The sequence below is a fragment of the Dreissena polymorpha genome, chromosome 3 (genome assembly GCF_020536995.1).
Source record: "Dreissena polymorpha isolate Duluth1 chromosome 3, UMN_Dpol_1.0, whole genome shotgun sequence".
NCBI lineage: Eukaryota > Metazoa > Mollusca > Bivalvia > Myida > Dreissenidae > Dreissena > Dreissena polymorpha.
The window spans coordinates 6914230-6939203 of record NC_068357.1 but is presented as its reverse complement, the minus strand read 5'-3'; the positions used below and the strand labels follow the sequence as shown (position 1 = coordinate 6939203).

Sequence of the window (24974 nt, the reverse complement as noted above, 5' to 3'; positions counted from 1 at the left end):
ATTGTCCAATCTTCATGAAACTTGGTCAGAAGATTCATCCTAATAATATCTTGGACGAGTTCAAAAATGATGCTCGTTGGTTGAAAAACGTGGCCGCCAGGTGGCGGGGCATTTTTCCGCTATAGAAAAAACCTTGTTAACACTATAGAGGCCACATTTATTTTCCGATCTTCATGAAACTTGGTCAGAAGATTTGTCCCAATGATATCGTGGAGGAGTTCGAAAATGGTTTTGGTTTCTTTAAAGACATGGCCACCAGGGGGCGGGGAATTTTTCCTTATAAGGCTCTATATGGCTTTTGTAAAACCTTGTTAACCCTCTTGAGGCCACATTTATTGTCCAATCTTCATGAAATTTGGTCAGAAGATTAGTCTTATTGATATCTTGGTTGAGTTCGAAAATGGTTAGATTTGCTTAAAAAAAACATGGCTGCCAAGGGGCGGGCCATTTTTCCTTATATGGCTATAGTAAAATCTTGTTAACACTCTATAGAGGCCACATTAATAGTCTGATTTTCATGAAACTCGGTCAGAAGATTCATCCCAATAATATCTGGACAAATTCAAAAATGATGCCGGTTGGTTGAAAAACATGGCCGCCACGGGGGCGGGGCATTTTTCCTTGTGTGTCTATAGTAAAACCTTGTTAACACTCTAGAGGTCACATTTATTTTCCGATCATCAGGAAACTTGGTCAGAAGATTTGTCCCAATATCTTGGATGAGTTCAAAAATGGTTTTGGTTGCTTTAAAAACATGGCTACCAGGGGCGAGGCATTTTTCCTTAATGGCTTTATATGGCTATAGTCAAACCTTGTTTACACTCTAGAGGCCACATTTATTGTCCAATCTTCATGAAATTTGGTCAGATTAGCAGATTGGTCTCAATGATATCTTGGATTAGTTCAAAAATGGTTATGATTGCTTGAAAAACATGGCTGCCAAGGGGCGGGGCATTTTTCCTTATATGGCTTTAGTGAAATCTTGTTAACACTTTAGAGGCCACATTTACTGTCCAATCTTCATGAAACTTTTTCAGAAGATTCATCTTGATAATATCTTTGACGAGTTCAAAAATGATGCCAGTTGGTTGAAAAACATGGCTGCCAGGGGGTTGGGCATTTTTCCTTATATGGCTATAGTAAAACCTTGTTAACACTCTAGAGGCCACATTTATTTTCCAATCTTCATGAAACTTGGTCAGATTATTTGTCCCAATAATATCTTGTTATCTCAGGTGAGCGACTTTGGGCCTTTCAGGCCCTCTTGTGTAGCTGATTTTTGCAGATCAGATAGACTCTTAAAAATACATGCTCAAGTAGTGCTATGCATATGTTGTACAATTACTGAAAAGTAACAGTATATTAAGTGATATTTTTAGGATAGGACAAGTAACTTTTCTCAGGACAAATGAAATTTTATGGCACTAGTCCATCCGGACAAGTTGATCAAAATCTTAATTTCTTACCATGTAAAGTGTTCATAATTTGACAGTTCATTTTTGTGATACTTGCACAATTCTTGAGCATTAAACCATATTCAAGACATTGTCAGGTACACTTACTGGTTATACATGCTGTCTTCCATAATTGGACATAGTCTGTTTATATTGTTCTTCCTTGGAGAAAGGTCTTGCAAAAATCCATTTGTTTTCTTCTCTACAAAATAATGATGTTAACCCTTTCAGTGCGGGAACCGAATTTTAAAGGCCTTTGCAAACAGTTTGGATCCAGATGAGACGCCACAGAACGTGGCGTCTCATCAGGATCCAAACTGTTTGCTATTCTGATAGTATTCTTTGAAAAAAATTGAAGAAAATGCTAATTTTAGAAATTCAGCATACGACATTTTAGCAGGCGACAAATTTCCCAGCATGCAAAGGGTTAATAATGATGTTCAGAAATCAATTTGTCACTGCAGGTACCTGTGTGATAAGATTGTGCCAGGAAACAGAGTCAATGTCATCGGCATCTTCTCCATCAAGAAAGCTGGACAACCAGCTCAGGTAAGTTGTAGCCAATTATATCTTTGTCTTCAAATTATTGTGCCACTTTTTAAAGAAGTTGGCAGTGTATTGTTTTATCAGTCAGATTGTCGACCTTTTTATTAGCTCATCTATTTTTTGAAAAAAAAATATGAGCTATTGTCATCACCTTGGCGTCGGCGTTGGCGTCGGCGTCCGGTTAAGTTTTGCGTTTAGGTCCACTTTTCTCAGAAAGTATCAATGCTATTGCATTCAAACTTGGTACACTTACTTACTATCATGAGGGGACTAGGCAGGCAAAGTTAGATAACTCTGGCGTGCATTTTGACAGAATTATGTGCCCTTTTTATACTTAAAAAATTGAAAATTTTGGTTAAGTTTTGCGTTTAGTTCCACTTTTCTCAGTAAGTATCAATGCTATTGCATTCAAACTTGGTACACTACTTACTATCATGAGGGGACTGGGCAGGCAAAGTTAGATAACTCTGGCATGCATTTTGACAGAATTATGTGCCCTTTTTATACTTAGAAAATTGACAATTTTGGTTAAGTTTTGTGTTTAGGTCCATTTTATTCCTTAAGCATCAAAGCTATTGCTTTCATACTTGCAACACTTACTAACTATCATACGGGGACTGTGCAGGCAAAGTAATGTAACTCTGACTGGCATTTTGACAGAATTATGTGCCCTTTTTATACTTAGAAAATTGAAAATTTGATTAAGTTTTGTGTTTAGGTCCACTTTATTCCTACAGTATCAAAGCTATTGCTTTCATACTTGCAAGATTTATGAACTATCATAAGGGGACGGTGCAGGCAAAGTTATGTAACTCTGACTGGCATTTGGACGGAATTATGGGCCCTTTATACTTAGAAAATTGAAAATTTGGTTAAGATTTATGTTTTGGTCACTTTACCCCTAAAGTATCATAGATATTGCTTTCATACTTGGAACACTCACAAACTATCATAAGGGTACAGTAAAAGGACAAGTTGCATAACTCTGGTTGTCATTGTTACGGAATTATGGCCCTTTTTTGACTTAGTAACTTTTAATATATGGTTAAATTTTGTGTTTCGATCCACTCGAAGTATCAAGGCTATTGCTTTCAAACTTCAAATACTTACATGCTATCATGAGGTTACTGTACCTGGCAACTTGAATTTTACTTTGACCTTTGAATGACCTTGACTCTCAAGGTCAAATTATTAAATTTTGCTAAAATTGCCATAACTTCTTTATTTATGATTAGATTTGATTGATACTTTGATGAAACTACTCTTACCTGACATACCACAATAGACTTCACCCAAACCATCCCCCGTGCCCTCCCCCCCCTCCCCCCCCTCCCCCCCCCCCTAATTTTTTTTTTTTTTTTTTTTTTTTTTTTTTATAAGATCATCTCACAAATGACCACCACACCCTCACACTATACCCCCACCCCACCCCCCCCCCCCCCCCACCCCCCCCCCCCAAATCTGTTTTTTTTTTTTTTTTTTTTTTTTTTTTTTTTTTTAAGATCATCTCACAAATGACCACCACACCCTCACACTATACCCCCCCCCCCCCCGATTTTTTTATTATTTTTTTTTTTTTCGCTTTTTTGGAAGATAATGTAATAAATGTCCACAACCCCACACTATACACCCCTCTTCACTCCACTCCTCCCTCCTTTGTGATTGAAAATGAGAGTCCCTTCACCTTTAAAAAGAAAATAGATGAGCGGTCTGCACCCGCAAGGCGGTGCTCTTGTTTTCTGCTTGTTACCACAAGAACGCTTGAATCTATGATCATCAGCTTTGCCAGCTGGTCATTGAGTAGGAAAGGAAGATATCTGTTGAGGACATGGTCACAGTTTGTATCATAACAAACTTGTCCACATGGTTACACAGGTATATTGCCAATGAAATACAAATGCTTGTGATTCGTTTATTGCATCACCATCTAGTGTTGTAGAATCTACTTATATGAAAATAATGTTTGTAATAAAAATTATGAATGAACTGACAGTCACATGGTCACTCCACAAATGTGGAGTGATAATGTATTATTAGTTACACCGTTAGTAACCGATGGTGTATGGGATATCCACCCTCAGTAATTTCATATCATATGAGAGCGATTACTTGAGTAGTATGGAAATTACTAGGGGCAGGGGGGTTTTTTTGAAAAAGGGGAAGACGCTGGGTAAAAGGGGAAAATCGAGCGCGAATGAGACATATTTGGGGAAAAAATAAACTGTTCATTTCAATGTCTATAAGTCACCTACAGACTTCAGGGTTTTTTTTAAGAAAAAGGAGGCATGTCTCTGACATTTTAGTTGTTAAACACATGAATAAGTATGATATTAAAGCCAAAGTCCTAAATAAAGTTGCAGGTGTAGATCTAATAATGGGAAATATTTTCAACTGGGGCCGGGGAACGATGTCAATATTATGATTTCAATTTCATGATGAATGGGTTGAGATCTGCTACAGTATTGGAAGGGAAAGGTGCGGCAGCTGCCGATTGTCTACTTTCACTTTCACAAAAATCCGACAGTATTAATCGATGTTGATTACATGTACCTCCGAATCCTGCTGGGTTTCAATGGTTTTTGATGATTCATTCTTAAAAATTGCGTCAACGCAATTAATACTTTCCGTGTCCGAACGTTTTATTTTGTTCGTGCATGAACGCCAATTGTGAGACATTTTTTCTGTTTTAACGTTTATATCTTGGCTTTCACATAACCCAGATGAAAATTCGACTGGTTTCCGGTAATTAATTGACGAAACACCCTTCTCGCGCAAGACCGGAATCCAGTAAAATAGTCACATGATTAATACGATTAGTTGCCCGGTTTCCATGACGTAATTTAAGAGCTATATATAGAATCATTGGGATTCCCAGATTTGAGTGTTCGTCGGGAGAGAGAGAGAGAGCGAGATTGTTGTACATGGTACAAATTGGATAAGTGTCGACTTCCCAAAAGAAAAAAAACATTTCTTTGAGGGTAAAATATTATATTTTGGTGAAAAATTATATTTTTGGAGGGGAAATGGTATTTTTAGGGGAAAAATTCTGATAGGGGAAGACGCCGAATATCGGCGTCACTTTCTTAGTAAAAAAAAACCCTGAGGGGTGTATGGAAAATACCCCAATGGGCACGTGACCACTCTAAGCCGCACGTGACCACTCTAAGCCAATCGGATTAGGTCATTCTTGTAGGAGGTGTGATATTGTAAAATAGTCATTCAGAAAATGTATTTAGGTAAATTAATAATTTACTTTTCAGTAAAAATTGATTATACAACTATCCTGTGACTCCTGTCATCACTCCATAAAATGTTGAGTCTCAAACCCACATTATACAATAACTACCTGACAACAGTATTTGTACTGCTTGATTTGCCTACATAATCCAGGGAGGTGGCAGGGAGAAGGTCAACGTGGGTATCCGAGCCCCGTACTTCAGAGTGGTTGGCATCCAGGTGGCCACGGATGGCCAGGGGTCAACAACCGGGACTTCCATCACTCCCGCAGAGGAAGAGGAATTCAGGCGTCTCGCAAAGAGCCCTAACGTGTACGACACAGTCGCCAAGAGCATTGCGCCCTCTATCTATGGCAGCATTGATATTAAGAAGGCTATTGCTTGTCTTCTGTTTGGAGGCTCCAGAAAAAGGTAAACTTTTGTATGAAAAATAATTTTATATTGTATGTATTTAGGCGTATGGCACTGTAATTTGCACAAAATGGTTGCAGACTGTTATGTAATTTTTGTTAAGATACTGTCAAATATCAAATTCCTTCTTGTGGATAAGCGGATAGTTTTACCTGGATTTGAATTTAAGAAAAGCTGTGCATTTGCAAACAATGATTAAAACTTTATTACAGCAAACAAAATTCATTACCATCTTCATTTCATTAACTGAATATTATTCCTGAAATGAATATTAACTTTTAATTCTCAGAAACATGCTGTAGATAAGGAACGAAAGTTCAGGTTTTCAATGAACGAATGAAATGACCTTGTAAATTAACAATCTCGAGGGCCTTTCCTGTTTAAAAAAGGAAAACTGTCCTGATCCCAAAGCAAGCAGACCTTATCACTCAGTGTTGTTTTTTCACCGTTTTGGCAATTGGGCAGGGTTCCTTAGGATTGGAAAAAAATCATGACAAGTTTTACTAAGTTGGGAAATTAATGTTGTTGTTTTGCTAACAAATTCCTCAAAGATATCAAACAAATTTGTTTGTATTCATATTAAAGGTCTCACTTTTACATTTTATTGGTAAACATTTCAACAAAATCAATAAACCAAAGACTGCGAACAGTTATAGCTTTTTTTTCAATAAAAGTCTAAAATGCCCTTTAATGTTATGAATATAAAATTTAACAGATTTTCTTATCACAGAAAGGTAACACAACACTTTATTTATTTGCTATATTTTAGACTTTAAGCCAGCCTAAATTTCGAGCTTAGCAAGTTCAATCCAATGAGAGTTTTCTGTTATTATTGACAAAAATTATTTGAAACATCAAACACTGAAGATAAAGATATAATTTAAATAGATGTTTTACAAGGTCAAACTCTTAAGTGTTTAATTCACTGATGATTATCATGTCTATGTGTGAAATAAAATTAACCATGGTTATCATTAACCCATTTATGCCTAGCGTCTAGACAAAAGGCCTTGGCAAACAGTGTAGACCCAGATGAGAGGCTGCATGATGCGGCGTCTTATCTGGGTCTACGCTGTTTGCTTAAAGGAATTTCAGTAAGAAGTATTCTAAATATAGAAATAAATATACTAGACATCTCTAATTTTGGAAATAAATTGATCCAATTTAGAAAGATGGAAGAGTCCACTAGGCCTAAATGGGTTAACCGATGAGTAACAACTGCACCCAGAATGAAATACAAATGTTACACCTTGCAGGTTACCTGATGGCCTGACCCGCAGAGGTGACGTGAACCTTCTCATGTTGGGTGACCCTGGTACAGCGAAGTCACAGCTGCTGAAGTTTGTGGAGCGAGTGTCTCCAATAGCCGTGTACACGTCTGGCAAGGGCAGTAGTGCTGCTGGTCTGACAGCCTCAGTGCACAGGGACCCACAAACGGTTAGTTGGCCATAGGCGGAGGGATATTAATTTGGCGTTGTCCGGCCGGCCGGCACTTTTGAGTCCGGAGCCATATCTTGGAAGTGCTTCGGCGGATTTCATTGAAACTTGGTATGAGTATGTATATGGATAAGAGGATGATGCACCCCAAATGGCATTGTACACCATCTGTTAATAACGGAGTTATTGCCCCTTTGTAAAAATAATAAAATGCTTTTTTAAGTGTCAAATATAACACTTATGTGTCCAGAAGCATATTGGCGGGGGATATCAATTCAACGAATTTGCTTGTTTTATTGGTCTTTTTAAGCATTTATAAAAAAATATCTAAAAAGTGGTTGACATTATAGTTGGAGCCAATATGTTTAATTGCTGTTACACAACAGAAGTAATGTACCAGGTGGGTTGTGCATGTATTTTTAGTGAAATGTTTTGATGGAGGGCTAGCCATGGTTCTGGGCAACCAGGGAGTAGTGTGTATTGACAAGTTTGAAATATATTCATTCTAACAGCCCAACTTTTTAATAGAGGGCATAGCAATTATTATTGTAAACACGGGAGTATGTATGCACGAGTGTAACTACTCGTATTTATTCTTACAGCGCAACTTTGTGATGGAGGGCGGGGCTATGGTTCTAGCCGACGGGGGAGTGGTGTGCATTGACGAGTTTGACAAGATGAGAGAAGATGACAGGGTAGCCATTCATGAGGCTATGGAGCAGCAAACCATCTCCATAGCTAAGGTACTTAAAACGGACAAGAATTTGTTCTAGATTTAGGGAAGGGGCTAGCCTTCAATTTTGGTGAATAAAAATGTTTTGAGAACCTGGGAAATGGATAGAAATTGTCAATGTTGACCCAAACTTTAGGGAAAATGGTATCACTTTGAAGAAATCTCTGGAGAAGTAGACTTTTTATTGAAAAATGAAAGAGCCCCATCAGGTATGGCACTCATTATTAAGAGATTACACATAGGGAAAAATGTGTAAGGGAATAACACTACAAATTGAAGCCGCATTTACACACTTTTTTCTCATTGAACAAAAAAACTGACCCAATAAATTTCTTACTCCTAAAGCCATCAATATGTAGAAAATCTTTGAAAGTCCTTTGTTGTCACATTTCATAAGTGATGAGCTCAGACAAAATAGGAAATTTAAATATATGTTTATGTTGTGTTTAGAAATACTTTATTATTATGGTGCCATGGAAAGTAATGCATGACAAATGCAAAAAAGACAAACTTGTGTGACAATTGTTTATACAATTATTTCTAAAGCTGTTCTCCCTCAATCTGCGTGCTCCTCCAAGCAAAGCAGTTTTCATTGACTGAGATAAGAATGTGCACTGATCACTGATAAAACAGCCTACAAAGTGTTCTTAGTCTATCTGTTCGCTGTGATATTTTGTAGGCCGGGATCACAACTCTTTCAGTGCTGGAACCGAATTTTGAAGGCCTTTGCAAACAGTTTGGATCCAGATGAGACGCCACAGAATGTGGCGTCTCATCAGGATCCAAACTGTTTTCTATTCAGATAGTATCCTTTAAAAAAAATCGAAGAAAATGCTCATTTTAGAAATTGAGCAGACGACAAATTTCCCAGCATGCAAAGGGTTAAAATGTCGTGATTTTGTAGGCCGGGATAACAACGACCTTGAACTCAAGGTGCTCTGTGCTGGCAGCTGCCAACAGTGTGTACGGGCGCTGGGACGACATGAAGGGCGAGGAGAATATCGACTTCATGCCCACCATCCTGTCTCGTTTTGACATGATCTTTATTGTGAAGGATGTGCATGATGAGGCCATGGATACTGTGAGTTGTGGACATTGTGTGAATTTTGGTTGTTTAACCAATCACCACTCGGATGCGCATTTGGACACAATTGTTTTCTGTTGGAAAATCTAATTAAATTTAAGACCTTTCTTACCTGTTTTAAAGGCTTCATTTCATACCTTGATACTTGTGAGCAGCAAACAGCATAAAACCTGAACAGCTTTTGTATTACTAGCAAGCTGTTCATGTGTTATGTTGCTTGCATTTAGACATTTTCCCTTTGCTTCTGTGTGAGAAAGGGTTAAGAGTGACCAATTCTTGGTGATAATGGTGTTATCAAATGTTTAGCAGTTTTTTCCCTTCGGTTTGGTTGTTTTATAAAGGTCAGTTGTAATTTTTGTTGCCATGTGGCCTCAAATGGGCTGCATTTTGTTGTTAAGTTTTGTAACCTTTTCAATCGGCATTTGCATACCTGACGAGAAGTTCTTTCTTCTGGTTTTACTACGCTGCATGGCTAAAAACACTCATAAAACCTGTAAACTTAAGAATCAGAATAACTATCAGACACAATATTTAGCAGACGTGTGAAGCAATATCAGGTCATATGGAAATAATTTAAACTTTATTTTAAACAGGAATTACAACAAGGTATGTACTGAAAGTAGTTTGCAAGATGTAATATTTTGAACTGCAACACCATACCCGCCCAGCATTATCTTTCCCCATCTGTCCTCAGAGATTGGCCAAGCACGTGATGAATGTACACCTGAACGCCCAGCAGATGACCGAGGAGCCCGCAGAGGGGGAGATTGACCTCCTGACCCTCAAGAAGTACATCGGCTACTGCAGAACGTGAGTAGAACTGGTCACATGGGCAGCAGTGAACTATGGAGGATATTTCTGTTCAATTTGCCAAGAAACAGATCACTTGCTTTCATTGTTATTTCATGGCTTGAAATTATGATCGCAAAAATCAAGTTTAAAAATCAGTCTTGCAAAAGCGATTTTCTTTCCTTCTTTATAAAGTACCAGAAACGGCTCTTTCCCAATTAGGAAAAAAAAATCCCATTTGCTGTCAACAAAAATTTCCTATTGAAGTTTTCCAAAAAAGCTTCCTGAATAAAATGCAACATTTAGTTAGTTTCCCTATGTAGCTCTATGGCTTGAACCTAAGTAAATATAATATTGACAACTTGGCAACACTTAGTTATCAATTTAAAAGTATTTGAGAGCAAAAAATCTAAAACTTATTTCCCAATATGAAGACTAAACAAAGCGAATTTTCACAATATCAGGGTTTATCACACCTTTTTACAAGCCATCGGGCTGGTACCGGTACTTTTCCCAATTGGGAAAAAAGATTGCTGTGCAAGTACTGAATGTTGCTGCTTGCAAAGAATTGTGCATAAAACATTGACAAAAACACTGAAAATTATTCTTTGAAAACGGTCATTTCCAAATTGTCATGGCCTTTCATTATCAAAATTCTCGCATTTAATTCAAAGGCTGATCATTACTTCTGGTGAAATGTTTGTTGATTTGTTTTAATGCTATATGGGGCTGTAAAGACTAGGTATGTCACATGTGTGGGTATCCTGGCAGGTGACTTTATATCATAAAACACAGCTTCAATTATAGTTAATTACTTTAAAACATGATTTAAAGTTACATTATTACTCGAATCAACTAATATTTTGTAAAATAAAGTAAACCCATAAAAAGATCAATGTTTCTAATAGCAATAGCCAAAATTCAACGCTAGATGTGGTATGGTAACATATATTTAACAAGATACAAAATGCTCATTTTAATATTTTTGTGGCACAATATATTCCATTTTAATTTCCCATAATATTTATTCATACGACACACAAACAGTTACACTTACTTTGTACATGAACATTTGTTGAATATATTGTCCTGCAAAAAAATAAAGCATTTCATATTACCAGACCACATCTAGTGTTAACTCTTTCAGTGCTGGAACGGAATTTTGAAGGCCTTTGCAAACAGTTTGGATCCAGATGAGACGCCACAGAACGTGGCGTCTCATCAGGATCCAAACTGTTTGCTATTCTGATAGTATTCTTTGGAAAAAAACGAAGAAAATGCTAATTTTAGAAATTCAGCAGACGACATTTAAGCAGACGACAAATTTCCCAGCATGCAAAGTGTTAAAATTCGGCTTTTCCTGTAAGGAAGATTGATTTTGTATGTGTTAACTTTATTATTCAAAATATTTGTTGATTTTATAACAAGTTTTTTAAATGTCATTTAGAAGTGAGCTTTTACTCAATGAATTCAAGTGACAAAAAAAGTTGGATTCCAGCTCTGTATATTACATAAGCTTCTTCTGCGCCATTGCTAGTTGGTAAACTTAAAAGAGTGTTGGACTAAAATTGGAGAATTTAATTTTAGGAATATTATAACTTGAATTGGTTGCACTTAAAATGCTGATTGAAGTTGTGCTCTTTTTACCAGGAGATGTGGCCCTCGTCTGTCTGCCGAGGCTGCTGAGAAACTAAAGAACCGCTACGTGTTGATGAGGAACAGTGCGGGAGAGTATGAGAGGGAGACTGGCAAGAAAGTCAGCATTCCTATCACAGTGAGGTAAGAACCGCTACGTGTTGATGAGGAACAGTGCGGGAGAGTATGAGAGGGAGACTGGCAAGAAAGTCAGCATTCCTATCACAGTGAGGTAAAGATGAAAGAGTGGAGGTTGGCATTCCAATTCATGGATGAGGCATGTTTTTTGTTGCATAAAAATCATTGTTTGGGTGAATAGATTTTTGAGGAACTGCAGTATTGAATCGATATATTTATACCCCTATAGAAGATTAGGGGTATATTACTGTGCACCTGTCTTCCAGGGGGTTCATTTCTGCATTATATCTAGAGAACGCCTGAACCTGAGATATTACAAATTGGTATAGTGGTGAGTTGGGGGTAAGGGAGACTGTCAAGCTCACTTGGAATTTTGACATTCAATTTGTTTCCTCACCATATGTTAAAAGGCTTTCATCTTGCAAATTAGTACGATGGTATTATTTGTTATGCCCCCGAAGGAGGGCATATAGTGATTGGACCGTCTGTCCGTCCTTCCGTCACACTTTGCGTTTAGGTTTCGCGTATAGCTTTGAAAAATGCTCATAACTTCTATGTCCCTTCAAATAGCAACTTGATATTTGGCATGCATGTGTATCTCATGGAGCTGCACATTTTGAGTGGTGAAAGGCGAAGGTCAAGGTCATCCTTCAAGGTCAAAGGTAAAAAAAAATGTGTATCAAAGCGGCGCAGTAGGGGGCATTGTGTTTCTGACAAACACATCTCTTGTTTCTGTGAGGATGAAGAACAGGCCTTAAGTAAAACTCTAGGCCTTTCAACAACAAATATCTTTTACTATCTAGAGGCCCCATTTGACCTACAATGAAAAAATAGCATTTTATTGTAGCTGCAATTTTTTCATTAACAAACATTGATCAAACCTAATTGTATTGTTGCTAACTTTTTCATTAACAAAGATAAATCAAACCTCATAACAGTTTCTCCTCTCTTTAACCCCTCCAAACAGTTCCCTCTCTCTGCTCTTTGCAGACAACTGGAGGCCATCATACGTATCAGTGAGTCGCTTGCCAATCTTTAACCCCTGCAAACAGTTCCCTCTCTCTGCTCTTTGCAGACAACTGGAGGCCATCATACGTATCAGTGAGTCGCTTGCCAATCTTTAACCCCTGCAAACAGTTCCCTCTCTCTGCTCTTTGCAGACAACTGGAGGCCATCATACGTATCAGTGAGTCGCTTGCCAATCTTTAACCCCTGCAAACAGTTCCCTCTCTCTGCTCTTTGCAGACAACTGGAGGCCATCATACGTATCAGTGAGTCGCTCGCCAATCTTTAACCCCTGCAATCAGTTCCCTCTCTCTGCTCTTTGCAGACAACTGGAGGCCATCATACGTATCAGTGAGTCGCTCGCCAATCTTTAACCCCTGCAAACAGTTCCCTCTCTCTGCTCTTTGCAGACAACTGGAGGCCATCATACGTATCAGTGAGTCGCTTGCTAAGATGAAGCTGCAGCCGTTTGCCACGGAGTCTGACGTGGATGAGGCACTGAGGCTGTTCCAGGTGTCTACACTAGACGCTGCTATGTCTGGCAACCTTGCAGGTGAGAGATCTACTCCCTCCAGTAAGAGCTTGAGTTCAAGAAAAAAAACCTAAATGTCAGGGTTGTCATTTCTCCTCCCTTTAGCTGATAACCTCCTTTTCAATGTCAAACAGGGACAATTAATGATATACCGGTATTCACAATTAAAATGTGAAATTATGTTGTTTTCATGACGTTAACGCTTCTTCTAGCAAAAAAATAAATAATTGGTAAGCATTACAATGAAAATCAATTTGTTTGATTTGGTGGAATATCGATTTTAATTCACTCGTTATTATTTTTTCTATGATCACTTGCGAATTAAAATTGATTTTCAACCAAATCCAACAAAGATCCTCCCAAGTTTTGAGGGGAAAAAATTGACTTTGGGCTACGTAGGTTAAATTCTGCAGAAATTGTTTATCTATTGGACGGTAATTCGAAGACTATTATCAAATCCATGTGCCGCACAAGTTGTGTTAAGGATTTCGATAGATTTGAAAACCAGGATGCAATTGACCCCATGCTTGAACATTTCAGGGATCAAACTACTGATGCACATGGTTATATTGTTTGTGCATACTAGCTGAATTCTACGCTAAATGTTTCTTAGTGTCTTTCTGACTTCTGACCCACCCCCACATTATGATTCTGACCTCTGAACCACCCCCACATTATTATTCTAACCTCTGACCCATCCAACAATGAGTCTGACCACTGACCCACCCCCACCTTATGAGTCTGACCTCTGACCCACCCCCACATTATGATTCTGACCTCTGACCCTCCCCACATTATAATTCTGACCTCTGACCCACCCCCACATTACAGGAGTGGAAGGGTTCACTACAGAGGAGGACCAGGAGATGCTGGGCCGTATTGAGAAGCAGCTGAAGAGGAGGTTTGTCATCGGCTCCCAGGTCTCGGAACATGCCGTGCTCCAGGACTTCCTCAAACAGGTGGGTGGTACAGGGATGTAAATAAGCTGGCCCACTAGCCTATGGCGCTATATATGTGGCCTATGTTAATTAAGATATTGAAAAGTCTTGGAAATGGATTCTCCAATTATTTCATTGAAAAGGCATGGAATTATTAGGATCAATTCAAGAATTTTTGCAAGTATTAATTCATACACGTCAGTGTGTAATAATGACCAACCCAACCAAACAGCCACAAAAGTAATAGTTTGGACATTTATTTAGTGGAAATAGAAATTTGATTCTGAAGTTCTTGGTGCTTATCATTCATGGGTATTTCAAACAGGCATGTATAAACTGCAGACTGCGAAAACATATATATAAGACTTGCACGTGTGATTGTGCAGAAAGTGTCACTGAAAACCCAGTTATGTCATGGCATTATCAGGGTATTCCATTTCAGCCATTTGTACTCGCCATATTAAAGTTTGGAGCGCTAAAAAGAAGACATGTAAACTCTTTTAAGCACTTGTTTAAAGCACTGGGTGTAGATTCAGGGGAATAAATGCTGAATGCACAAGTCTGGGGTGATGCAGGAGTTGTGTACCTTGTATTTTAAACAAAATTAATCATATTATTTTAATCAATTTAAATGACAAGTAAATGAACAAAAATTTAGTTTGTTTTTATTAACCAGCTTTTCCAAATGTCAAGGTCACATTTTGAGTTCAATGGTCAAAATTGGCCATAAGTGAGCTTGTCCGGGCCATAACTATGTCATTCATGGTAAGATTTTAAAATCATTTGGCACATTTGTTCACCATCATTGGACGGTGTGTCACACGAAAAAATTACGTCATCTTCAAGGTCAAGGTCGCCATGATTAAAAATATATTTATTTTGAAACAAGGGGGATAACTATGAACATTCAGTTCAGTTTGAGTTGTCCCCCTTTATCAGACTTTATGCCCCCGGATCGAAAGATCAGGGGTATATTGTTTTTGGCCGGTCTGTCTGTCATTGTATTTGTGTGTCACAAAACTTTAACCTTGGTTAAACTTTTATAACTTTTGCAAAATTGAAGATAGCAACTTCATATTTGGCATGCATGTGATTTCATGGAGCTGCACATTTTGAGTGGTGAAAAATAAAGATCAAGGTCATCCTTCAAGGTCAAAGGTCAAATGTCATTGTTTTTTTCGTTCCTAAAACTTTAACCTTCGTTAAAGTCTGGTCATAACTTTTTGAATATTGAAGATAGCAACTTGATATTTGGCATGCATGTGTATCTCATGGAGCTGCACATTTTGAGCGGCTAAAGGTCATGGTCATCGTTCAAGGTCAATGGTCAAATTTATGGATTCAAAGCGGCGCAATTAGGGGCATTGTGTTTTTGACAAACACATCTCTTGTTGTTGTTTTTTTTCAAATTGAAGACCTGGTTTTGTGACAATTTAGTCCCTTGTTTGTTATGTCTCCCAGTATATACTGGGAGACATATTATTTTTGCCCTGTCTGTTGGTTTGTTTGTTGGTTTTCGTCAAACTTTAAACATTTGCCATACTATAATTTGGTAATGAATGAATTTTGTTGGTGTCAAAGTGCTGAAATTGTGTATTCATACAAATGTGTAATAAAATTGTTTTTATTTTCTTAAGGATTTAAGATTACCCAGAATGTTATGTAAGAAAATACTTGGTGATTTAAGGCTTATTTTTATGTCCCCCCCAGTCTGTACTGGGGGACATATTGTTTTTGTCTGTTAGTTGGTTTGTTTGCATCAAACTTAAACATTGGCCATTACTTTTGCAATATTGAAGATAGCAACTTCGTATTTGGCATGCATGTGTATCTCATGGAGCTGAACATTTTGAGTGGTGAAAGGTCAAGGCTTATGTCATCCTTCAAGGTCAAAGGTCAAATATTTGGGTCAAAATCATAGAACTATAACATTCGCCATAACTTTTGCAATATTGAAGATGACAACTGCATATTTGGCATGCATGTTTATCTCATGGAGCTGCACATTTTTGAGTGGTGAAAGGTCAAGGTCATCCTTGAAAGTCAAAGGTAAAATATATGGGGGGGACATGGTGTTTCACAAACACATCTTGTTTAAATTATGCTACTCCACCAGATATCTGTCATCCATGGCAGTGTGATTTGCAGTAGGTGTATGTTGTGTCTCCTTAGTATTCTACTTCATTGTATGTTTAACCCATTTATGCCTAGCGTCTAGAAAAAAGGCCTTGGGGAAACAGCGTAGACCCAGATGAGATGCTGCATAATGCGGCGTCTCATCAGGGTCTGCGCTGTTTGCTTTTAAAGGAATTTCTTTGAGAAATATTCTAAATATAAAAATAAATAACTTTCATAAGTTTAAGATTGTTAAGTAACAAAATGCATTAGTTAAATCATATTTCGTGACAGAAATTAAGAGATTAAAATATCCACTAAAAGCGACACTTTAAGACGAAACGTTTATATGTTTTTATTCCAACAAACAGGAGTCCCAAATAAAGAAACAAAACATATATTTATCAGTATATAATTTTATTATCTAGACCACAATGCAACAAACTTCCCTAATTTTGGAAATAAATTGATCCAATTTAGGATGGGAGAGTCCACTAGGTATAAATGGGTTAAGATAGAATGTCTTGATAGTCATTTTGTTCCAATACTTGATCAAACAGCTGTCTTAGTTGAGCATTTATGAAACTAAGTAAAACACAAAGGCAGCAGCAATTTGTTTAGCAGCTTAAACAAACTGTTGAAATAAGTTTGTTATGTGTCATCAGAAATACCCTGAGCGAGCCATACAGAAAGTGATCCACTTTATGCTGAGACGGGGAGAGCTGCAGCACAGAATGCAGAGAAAAATGTTGTACAGGATGAAATAATCACATGTACAGGGCTGTAGTTGTACTGCAAATGTACTGCTTAATTCTCATGATGGACATACTAGTATTTTGTCATGAATGAATTTTGTTGGTGTTAAAGTGCTGAAATTGTATATTCATACAAATGTGTAATACAATTGTTAATATTTTCTTATGGATTTAAGATTACCCAGAATGTTATGTAAGAAAATACTTGGTGATTTAAGGCTCATTTTTATGTCCCCCCAGTCTGTACTGAAAACTGTCATAATGTTGCCGACTAAAAGTGTCGCTATTGGTTAGGTTGCAGTAACCTAAGTCGATTACAATGTCGAATATTTACATTTTTCAAAATGAAAATGTCAGCAAGAATAGTGTGTTAAACCATCATCGTGTTTGTTAGCTTGAATGCAAGGGATAACGTCTGTAGGCTGCCATTCAGGTAAATTTAATATGTATTTGAAGTTTATTCATCGCTTTCCTTAATTGGTAATGAACGACGTATGTTTAGTAATGCGCAAGGATTCTCTGCGCAGAACTGGGATTGTGTTTATGTTTATCCAGTTTTTGTTAAATTTATCCACAAAAGACTTGCAATGCAATTTTCTCATAAAACCTCGAAGCATTCAAGAACTAGCAAAATGGTAGAAAGGCTATTTCTGTAGTGGGAAATTTTTATACATATTTCAGTGACTGAATTGTCACTACTTTTGTACTAGAATAGTTTTTATTGCAAAAGTTATCAATAAAATGTCAACATTATTTGATTTTTATTTCATGACAATTTTTTGTCAGTAAAATATGTGTAACGTCTCTAAAATTATGATCTATGCATAACTGTTGTTAAAATCTCTAACCTTTATAAAGGTTGATTTTTCTACATAACATAGAATTTCATCAGGTGCATACTACCTTAAATGCTCTAACAGCAGCTATGGCTATCCTATAAAGGAAGTAACTGCTGCGAGAAGTTTGTAAACCACTGCATCAAGTTTGTTTGCTTAATTATAATTTCAACCTGCATTTAGAGTTGTTCAGTCAATGTATATTTTCTGTTTTTGAAACTGATCTGAATTTTGTATTTTTTTGTTTGTACTGTTTTGTTTTGTATATTATGTACATGTCATCACTGGACTTGAAATTCTTTACCTGGCCGGCAAGCTCAGTTCTTTAATGCTTGACTACCAATCCTTAGAACACTTGTTTGGAGGTGGGTCATGAAATTCTTTATACAATAATTCTCCCCCTACCTCTGAGGTGAGGCACTTGTCAGTTACTGAGCTATACTGGTTAGGCAGTTGTCAGTTACTGAGCTATACTGGCATCATTATAGGTCCATGAGGTATCCCAGGCAAGTGTGAGTCGGCAAACTGACCATCGTGACACATGTACTTCTTAAATAATGATACAAACGGTATAAAATCCATCAAACAAATGGACTTTGTGCACTAGGCACGCAATCTTGCATGTTTGTTTGCAAAGCAGTTGCTTTATTTCAAAAACGCGAAGTATGGAGTCAATATTTGTTTGAAAAACACATTTCTATTCTTGAATTATGCAATTTTATTAGCCGGATTTTTTTCGAAAAAATCTCGGCTTATAGATTGATGTTGTCGGGCGGGCGGGGTGGCGGCGTGCTCGAAAATGTTAAAGTTCTTATTTCATGGTATAACTTTGGTATGCTTGGACCTAGAGTCTTCAAACTTGACATGAAGGTTGGCCAGGATTAACAGATGACCACTGGTCATTTCAAGGTCATTCATTTGAAGGTCAAGGTCACTGTGACCTTCAATATAAAAAATGTTAAAGTTGTTATAACTTTGGTATGCTTGGACCTAGTGTCTTGAAACTTGACATGAAGGTTGGCCATAACTAGTTAGTAACCACTGGTCATTTCAAGGTCATTCATTTGAAGGTCAAGGTCACTGTGACCTTGAATGTAAAAATGTTAAAGTTCTTATTTCATGGTATAACTTTGGTATGCTTGGACCTAGAGTCTTCAAACTTGACATGAAGGTTGGCCAGGATTAACAGATGACCACTGGTCATTTCAAGGTCATTCATTTGAAGGTCAAGGTCACTGTGACCTTCAATATAAAAATGTTAAAGTTGTTATAACTTTGGTATGCTTGGACTTAGAGTCTTGAAACTTGACATGAAGGTTGGCCAGAACTAGTAAGTAACCACTGGACATTTCAAGGTCATTCATTTGAAGGTCAAGGTCACTGTGACCTTGAATGTAAAAATGTTAAAGTTGTTATAACTTTGGTATGCTTGGACCTAGAGTCTTGAAACTTGACATGAAGGTTGGCCAGAACTAGTAAGTAACCACTGGACATTTCAAGGTCATTCATTTGAAGGTCAAGGTCACTGTGACATTGAATGTAAAAATGTTAAAGTTCTTATTTCATGTTATAACTTTGGTATGCTTGTACCTAGAGTCTTCAAACTTGAAATAAAGATTGGCCAGTACTAGAAGATGACCACTGGTCATTTCAATGTCATTCATTTGAAGGTCAAGGTCACTGTGACCTTAAATGTTAAAATGTTAAAATTGTTATAACTTTGGTATGCTTGGACATAGAGTCTTCAAACTTGACATGAAGGTTTGCAAGCACACTTAGATGACCACTGGTCATTTCAAGGTCATTCATTCTAAGGTCAAGGTCACTGTGACCTTGAATGTAAAAATGTTAAAGTTCTTATAACTTTGGTAGGTAAAAATGTTAAAGTTCTTATTCCATGTTATAACTTTGGTATGCTTGTACCTAGAGTCTTCAAACTTGACATAAAGTTTATTTTCTTACATTTGATAATGAAATTGATGGAAACTTCAAACAATATGTTACTAATTTGCTAATAAAAAAATTGAGATCAAACTTTCCTAATTGTCAATTCAAGTTCATATTTGTGACCTTAAATGTTATTGTTGTTCATGTATATGCATGCATTCAAAACATAACACAAGGTTTGCTCATGCCTTGAAAAGTACTTACATTTCATTTTGACCTTTGAACAATATTTCAGTAATTTAAGTATTGCATTGACAAAAACACGAAAGGTACTTTCCTGTCATTTAAATCAAAAATCCGGCTTCAATGCGGTCATCTCCGACCGCGGAACTCTTGTTAAGTTCTTGTCACAATTTACTTTTATTACATGGGTTCCATTGTTCTAGTTACATCTTATTGAAATATTGTTTCCTGTCTAGTAAAGAATACCACTGGCTTAAGGGGATTTATAGTTGATGGTAAACAGCCAATAATTTGCTGGACTGCTCTCTAGATTGTGCGTTGCCCAATGTCTGGTGAGAGATTTTCAAGTTCATGTGTTAACTGTTGTACAAAGTTTCTGTATTTAATATGTTTAGTCCAGATATATGGGAGGGAAGGCATTGATACCACATCTTGTGTTCAACTGTACAGAAAAGTGTGTTCAATCATTTACTGTATAGACAATTGTGTTCAATTGGTTGCTGTATAGCAAACAAAAATGTGTTCAATTTTGATCATTCTAATGTGTTCCAATATTTTTTTTGCATTTATCTATTGTTTATTTTGAACTGCATTTTTATATTCTTTTCCGTTTTCCGTTTTGTTATCAATTTAAACATGCATGCATGACCTTTATCGTTATCGCAACTGTGTTCAAAATGTCCGATATTTACGTGTTCATTGAATTAAATATTAGTAATTTGACAAAATAAACCAATAATTGCATTGCCCAGACATCATAGGTCATACCTTTTAAACATGCCGTCTGAATTGCAGATGTAAGATATATTGACCTTAAATATTAAAAAACATAAATCATGAACAGTGTCTGTTTTAATGTACTAGTAAATCGAAAAAGGACGTGTTGAAAGTGATTGAACTTACGGCCATTAAAAAGTGCTTATTTTTGGTCGAGTTTGGCATTTACCTCAACGATAGTCTCATCTAGATATACAGCAGTGGCAAAATAGTGCAAATCACTTTAAAGTGTTGTACTGTAAATATAAAGCAGTGACTAAAGTAAATATAAAACAGTGACTAAAGCGTAACAACGTACGTCTTCTCGCAATATATTTTCCGACAAAAATGTTTGTACAGAAACCTGTATTGAACTCGTGTGTTAATCCATTGTAATGGATTATGGATATTATAAATATAGGATCTTGCATGAGTGGTCGTTTTGTATTGAATTTATTAAACGAGTTATCTAAATTAAGATTTATTTAGATGACGAGTTTAATAAATTCAATACAAAATGACCACGAATCTTATAACATGACCAACAAATTTTATTTTTATTGTATGCACTTTTCACCGTTTATTCACATTGAACAAGAGTTTAACTGAAGAAATTCGTTGGAACAATCACGTCATTTCGTCAAAAAATGACGTATTTTCACAGTTATATAACTAGTGTAATAACACCGTATATTAAAGGCTCTATAAAGGTGAAGAGCCGTAATTATTTACCGATTTTTAAATATTTTTTCCGTATTTTATATATAAAGGTTATCAAAAGATTATGTATTTGCTATTGGACATTACCTGTTTACTTCTACGGATTCGCCGTAGGTACTACGGATTATTTGGCTAAACCACGCACTACGGATTTGTACTGAAAAACTACGGATGCATCGATTAAAATGGTCAAATTTCAGATTTTAATCGTACTTTCGCTTATTTTCGGTCTTAACGGGTAATTTATCAATCATAATCATTTTGGCGCTTGCGTAGTAAAAAACGTTGAAATTCAAGCCTCCCGGGGAACGAGTGCTGATCGAGCTTGTCGAGTCGTCACCGAACTGACTTGCGTATTGGTTTTTCAAAATTAAGCCGAATATATACGATAGTCGATTTTACGTTGCTATCCAGTTAACACATCTCTCTTTCTATTGCGGAGAATACCGACGATAGTCGATGTATCGGGATTGAGCACCCCTTTTTTTACACACGTCCAAGATGGCGGAAAGCAGATGAGAAATTGCGATTAACGGCGAAAATAATGAATACCATTCAAATTAACAACGGATAATATCATAAGGGAATAATGTAATGTGTGTGTCAATTAACGCAACATACTACGTTTGAGATTAAAAAACACAAATATTTATCAGAAATCTGCACAGTGAATGTGCGTCACGGAAACGAGTGTTGGAAAATTTGATTTTAGTCTACTCACAAAGTTAGAGCATTTATTATAATAAGATGAGTATCGTTCGAAAATGGAAAGAGACAAACATGATTTGATTTGTATGTTAGTGGATATGTGTTTAATGAGATTCATATGCATATTCTGCTTTATTATGCCCCCCTTCGAAGAAGAGGGGGTATATTGCTTTGCTCCTGTCGGTCTGTCCGTCCACCAGGTGGTTGTCAGACGATAACTCAAGAACACTTAGGCATAGGATCATGAAACTTCATAGGTACATTCATCATGACTCACAGATGACCCCTATTGATTTTGAGGTCAAAGGTCAAGGTCACTGTGACCCGAAATAGTAAAATGGTTTCCGGATGATAATTCAAGAACGCTTATGCCTAGGATCATGAAACTTCATAGGTAGATTGATCATGACTAGCAGATGACCATGACCCCTATTGATTTTCAGGTCACTAGGTCAAAGGTCAAGGTCACGGTGACCCGAAATAGTAAAATGGTTTCCGGATGATAATTCAAGAACCCTTATGCCTAGGATCATGAAACTTGATAGGTAGATTGATCATGACTAGCAGATGACCCCTATTGATTTTCAGGTCACTAGGTCAAAGGTCAAGGTCACGGTGACCCGAAATAGTAAAATGTTTCCGGATGATAACTCAAGAACGCTTATGCCTAGGATCATGAAACTTGATAGGTACATTGATCATGACTGGCAGATGACCCCTATTGATTTTCAGGTCACTAGGTCAAAGGTCAAGGTCACAGTGACCCGAAATAGTAAAATGGTTTCCTGATGATAACTCAGGAAAGCTTATGGCTAGGATCATGAAACTTCATAGGTACATTGATCATGACTCGCAGATGACCCCTATTGATTTTCAGGTCACTAGGTCAAAGGTCAAGGTCACAGTGACAAAAAACATATTTACAAAATGGCTGTCACTACAACTTACAGCCCATATGGGGGGCACGCATGTTTTACAAACAGCCCTTGTTATGTTTGTAACGCTGTACAGTTGAATGAAATAGCATTGAACTGAGGTTGTCAAGTGCAAGATATTGAAAGGTAAACAAATAAAATATATTATTCTAACTCCATGTAATACATCATTAACACAACAAGAACACTAAAGGATGTTTGTCAATATTTGTTTATGTTTTCCCCTTATGATATTTAATTTTAAAAAATACTGAATTAAATTAATAGCTACTCTTAAAGAGCTTATGATCAAATGGTGTATTTAAGAATCTATACATAATTGCAAGTTTAATATGCATGTGGATGGATATTAACTAAATATTGTCTTCATTGTAAAATGACATTGAAGCAGCACTTTATAATATAAAATGCTGTCAAACATGCACGTAAAAACAATTTTAATTTTGTTACTTTTAATCATATGTATAATGCTTAATGTCTACAAAGTTCATGGTTTATCGCGCTATTTTTTCCAATTTCATGGTTTATCGCGCTAATTTTCCCAATCCAAATGGCACAGGCTGTAAAACATCCAAGCAAAAAAAAATCACCTAACAGATTTTATTATTAGCAAGTAAATTCATCTAATGCTTTATGTACCACCGTTAGACTGATATGTGACCCAGTCATGGTGTTTTAATGCTCAAAATGATTGAAAAGTTTAAAACTACTGTCAACAGCCCCAAACTACTGAGAGATGCCCTCCATACTACTGAGAAGCAATCGGTAGGGTAAACAGGTCTGCGGCGGTGACCATAAAAATATGAGCAAAACAACTTGTTTTGAGCTCAAAATACAGTGTCCTCCAAGTCAATCGTGTTTACAAACAATCAGTTTATTTACATCGCTGTTTACTCGGGAAAGTGAAAGTGACTCAGGTCACCAAAAATATATCGTTGATTTTCAATGTTTTCCGGTATTACTCACAAAGTATTCTCTTCTAATAATGGTCAAAACGTTTGTAGTGATCTAATAAGTTACTTTTTGCTGGTAAAAAGTTGTTTTAAATAGAATTAAAAGTGAATATTCTTTTGGCTATTTTTAGCATACGTCACCGCTTTGGGGCTACACATCACGTTAGTTGCAAAGTTGTAAACATTTCTTCCAATTACGAAACGGGTATATCTTCAATACTTCTTGGCAACGTTGCACCTCAACTGTATTATTAGCATTTATTATTAACTGAAATCCGGTAAAAATTATGCAAGTTTATATGCATAATAATTGTATTTGTCACCTTTATAGAGCCTTTAAAGCTTTTATCACCGTATATGTAAACATATGTGAATTATTGAACCACAATTGAAAAGATAAGTGTAGAGAGCAGATTTTCAACGAAATCATATTTAAGCATTTTGACAAAACTCGACCTACTTACATGAATGAAGAAAGACTGGTATCAACTGTTACCTTTCAATCATTTGCACATTATACTGTGTATTCACATTATACTTTATACAAGTGTTTATAGTAAACGAAAAAAAAAGATGAAAAACATAATTCACAATTCTCTCTAAAAATGTACAGCTTTTAACAAATATGTATTTGCAATTCAACAAACGATCTATAGATATGTCACGTTTCAAATTTTTCTTTTAATAGATATGTATCGAGTTGCATATACAGTGTATTTCGGCTTAAATACAATCAACAATCGGAAAGGCACCGGTTTATACAAAGAAGAAGATTGCTAGGCCTACATAATAGTGTAAACTCATGCATTTGCTATGAGAATATATAATAATATTTCAAGAGTGCAAATCCGTCAACAATCGGGTGAAGTGATGAGTGTAAATATTAGATTTTAATTTACACCGATTTCGGTTTAGTGTTTAATGATAATTTTATGATAATCATCCCGATAATAAAATAAAAAATATGAAAACTCTTTATCCTTTAGGAACATTTAACTAGGTATTTGATAAGAAAAGACCGCAAATTACATTGTTTAGATTGTTTTGTATAATGTATAATATGGTGCAAATTTAAGGGAGAATACAACGCCTTTCACAAATAATTTTATATTATTCAAATAACCATTT

General features: G+C 36.5%; 1 protein-coding gene across 2 annotated transcripts in view; it reads left to right on the top strand.

Moving 5' to 3' along the window:
• The window catches only part of LOC127872850 (DNA replication licensing factor mcm5-like), a 36487-nt gene extending 15872 nt beyond the window's left edge, over positions 1 to 20615 (top strand). Inside the window, exons 6-16 of one of the 2 annotated variants that reach the window (XR_008045812.1) lie at positions 1919 to 2003; positions 5391 to 5647; positions 6904 to 7084; positions 7687 to 7827; positions 8722 to 8898; positions 9596 to 9711; positions 11341 to 11469; positions 12879 to 13021; positions 13832 to 13959; positions 16719 to 19165; positions 19466 to 20615. Coding sequence is in view for 1 of the 2 variants with exons in the window: in XM_052416264.1 (XP_052272224.1) it covers positions 1919 to 2003; positions 5391 to 5647; positions 6904 to 7084; positions 7687 to 7827; positions 8722 to 8898; positions 9596 to 9711; positions 11341 to 11469; positions 12879 to 13021; positions 13832 to 13959; positions 16719 to 16820 (1459 nt within the window). In the remaining variant the exon portion in view is untranslated. Of the gene's footprint in view, positions 1 to 1918; positions 2004 to 5390; positions 5648 to 6903; positions 7085 to 7686; positions 7828 to 8721; positions 8899 to 9595; positions 9712 to 11340; positions 11470 to 12878; positions 13022 to 13831; positions 13960 to 16718 lie in introns of both variants that reach the window. The other variant, XM_052416264.1, reaches the window with a different exon arrangement.
• The last annotated feature ends 4359 nt before the right edge of the window (positions 20616 to 24974 follow it).